The sequence below is a fragment of the Pelmatolapia mariae genome, linkage group LG5 (genome assembly GCF_036321145.2).
Source record: "Pelmatolapia mariae isolate MD_Pm_ZW linkage group LG5, Pm_UMD_F_2, whole genome shotgun sequence".
Lineage (NCBI taxonomy): Eukaryota > Metazoa > Chordata > Actinopteri > Cichliformes > Cichlidae > Pelmatolapia > Pelmatolapia mariae.
The window spans coordinates 26,249,364-26,252,709 of record NC_086231.1 but is presented as its reverse complement, the minus strand read 5'-3'; the positions used below and the strand labels follow the sequence as shown (position 1 = coordinate 26,252,709).

Below are 3,346 nucleotides of genomic sequence, written 5' to 3'. Positions count from 1 at the left end.
CTTTAGTACTCTGCGGGCCGTTTCCTCTGCTCCCCTCACAGCTGGCAGCGCGCGCCCGTCCCACTCCTCACAAACTCAGCAGCCAATGGGAGGGTGCCTCAGCATCCTAAACCCGCCCCCCTCAGACCCGATTACCGAAGTTACAAAATCTAAGGGTCCTGATCTCTTTGTATCTAGAAATGAGTAATTTTTTACTCGTTCTTGGAGTTTTAAATGATAGTTTTCCTGCGTTATAATATTAGTTAAGATGTTTTTGTCAATTCATGCCTTCTATGATTGACTTATTTTCTCCAACGTATTGTTCAACATACCAAAGTAAGAGAAAAGCAGAAAACTGTCAATAAAGGGACATATAACTGATAATGATGATGATTTCCTCCTATTTTTCCCTGTTGAACACATCTGGTGTTGTCCACTTAATAAGGATCTTGACTGCGAGAAATGCCTGGTCCATTAGAATAAAGGGGGTGGTGCTGAGTTTCTGCTTCTACTGGGCTTTCCAAATATTTTTTTACCTTGATTAGACAGGACAGTGTGGAAATAGAGGCTGACTGACGAGAGAGGAAAATGACATGCCAAGCAAGCTCTTTCACACCTGGAACATTTTGGTTATTTGGTATGTGCCTTAACCATGAGGGTATCCCAGCACACTGGTGTTAAGGACACCACCATGTGGAAAGAATGTGTAGTAAAAAAGACTGAAGTGCCAGGCTTGGAACAGGGCAGCTTGACAAGGTATGTACTGTTGGCCTGTGCAAGAAGTGTAATTCAGAATAACAAGCAAGTCTTTATATCAGTCATCATCAGATGTCAGATACTAAAAATTATAGTATGTTGATCAAAAAAAGTTGCACAAATTCTCTCTTCTTCTCTCTGCTATCTAAAAACCCAGACTCCAGATAGAAATGAGCCTAATTTTGAAATTAACTAGTGTGACACTCGTTCCTAATTGATCCCACAAAACCAGTAACCTCATAACTGCTTCACTAGGAGAAATACTGTGTTTCTACAGTGAATCTGATGGCATCCGTAGCAACATTTGGCAAAGTCCTAATGTTTCTAACAGCTTAAGCTGAATCAGGAAAGGATATATGTAAGAGGGCAACTGGGATTTAATGAAGACAAAGCCAAACAAGCAAAATTGGTGATTATTGGGTAACAATGACCTGCTTTCCACAGATTCTGTTACATGTAAATGATTGACAGCCCCACTCTAGCCCAGAGGAACAGGAAGCAGGCTGTATTTTCATTCAAGCTGCAACATAACATGGGGATGTTAAAGCAGACTGAAGACACAACTATTAAACCACATTTCACATAGGTTACTGAAGATGTTTTTGTAGTCTACACATTTAAATCAATTTGTTGTGCTGATATTGAAATTAAACTTTCTTCATACAACTATGGCTACATTGTTATTTTTGGCATAATCTAACTACTTTGGGGAAGTGCAGACACTTGATTCAAAAGCAAAATTCATTTAGTGTTTATATCAGCAGTTCATTTAATGTAAGTGGCGTGCAAGTGGGTAATGACTCCTCTTTAGCGATTTAGCTTGCCTCTGTTTTTATTTATTTATTGCTACAACAGAAGCTGACGATTTAAATGAGCTTAAATGATTGTGACCAAGAAGGAGAGTAGCATATTATTAAATCTTAACCATTTATTAAGGAATGCACAAAATATAACAGTTGACATACAATCTGAGTATACGTAATTCTTTCATTTTACAAACATTAGCAACACAATTATGAATACTCTTTTTTATAAAGTATAAAATGTACTATAACTGTGAATTTTAAAAGCACCTTCCAACTAATGTTAACGCCACCACGACGGGACATGAGGTCACACTGAAACCCACTTCATTTTGCTGTGACATTTGGCAATTGATTGTGCTGATGTAAAGAAGGCTACTGTACAAAATGTGTCCTTTATACACTTCGGACCAAAAATGCACTCGTGTGCTCATTCAAGTGAAATCAGACCAGAAAATATTGGTACAGCAAAAGATGTACAATGAACCAAACAGGCCTCGCTGATCTATTGCTGAACGTGATAGCACTGAAACCGCAAATCCACTGCAACTGACTGCAGTTCAATCATACAAGAAATACACTGACTACAGTACTCTTTGCAAACAGCTTGGAAACAACTGCACAAAGAAAAACAAAAAAACCTGTTTGTCTTTCTTTTGTTTTCTCTCAAAAGGCACAAGCAATGTTTTGGTTCATAAATAAAATTTGGACACAACCCCAAATCATTTTTATGGCGACTGGTAACTTTTCCACACTCAAACGCAGAGCAGTCGAAAATGAAACATGCCACATGGTTTTATACTACAGCATAATAAAAGCAGGTTTTACTATATTAAAGTCAAAGTATCATCAAAGTGATTAAAAACTTGGATTTAATATTTGATTCTTTTGAAGTGCTCTTCATATTTAACAATCCCCAAGATTCAAAAACAGCTTAATGTAAACCCACGTATAACTGAAGGACACACTGTGTAAACCTGTGAAATAAGAAATACAAACTGAAAGGCAACTTACTTAATCTGAGATAAGCGACCTGAAAACTATACAAAATGATCCATTTAGGCACTCAGCACATGGATTGTATTATTAACGCAGTTAATTGCAGTATAAATGTGCTCTGGTGCAAAGAAAATGTGCATGCATGCCTGCCAGCGTCATCTTTTCCCTTAGTTCCTGCACACATGCAGTGTAAAATGGGGGTGGAAAATCCTTATGAGACGAGACGTGATGAGACGACACTTGAAAATGGGTAAATCCCAGAAACGTAAAATGATACTTTACTGTAAATCCTGAAGCAAAGGTTTACAAATCATGGAGTGACTTCTTTAAAAAAAACCAACAACAACATTACATCCTGTTATAATTGTGTGCTTCTTCAATGGTCCTGACATGATTAACACAACTATAGTTGTACTCTCATCGTATTTCAGTCTGAAAGGAGAAAATGAGCAAGTGCAACCATACTGTCCTTCAGTAATATACTGTATATTTAAACAAAACAAGCAATGAAAGTTGCAATGTGCCTGATCTATGATCATGTACAAGATTTAAAGCACATGTTGTTGTGAGAAAAATCTGGAGCTGAAGAGGAAGCAATTAAGAGCCACAGAGTTTGATGAAAGGCGACTATTCTGTTCCCAGTTTGGCGATCAGTTCATCACAGATCTTGGTGAGCTCTTCAATCTCTTGATTCTGTAAAGGACAGAAAAAAAAATTAGAGTTAAAGGTGCTAAAACTTAAACATTTAAACCATTCAGAATTTATGGAGTTAGTGGGACTCTGCAGTTTTTCCTTCTTTTGACGATTTT

At 37.4% G+C, this 3,346-nt stretch overlaps 1 protein-coding gene across 4 annotated transcripts in view; it reads right to left on the bottom strand.

Annotated features, from left to right (window-relative positions):
- Positions 1-1,666: 1,666 nt before the first annotated feature.
- The window catches only part of tacc1 (transforming, acidic coiled-coil containing protein 1), a 32,178-nt gene continuing 30,498 nt past the window's right edge, over positions 1,667-3,346 (bottom strand). For all 4 annotated transcript variants that reach the window (XM_063474489.1, XM_063474490.1, XM_063474487.1 and 1 more), the window contains one exon: positions 1,667-3,230. In XM_063474489.1, the coding sequence (XP_063330559.1) occupies positions 3,165-3,230 (66 nt within the window). In that variant the 3' untranslated portion in view covers positions 1,667-3,164. The remainder of the gene's footprint in view (positions 3,231-3,346) is intronic.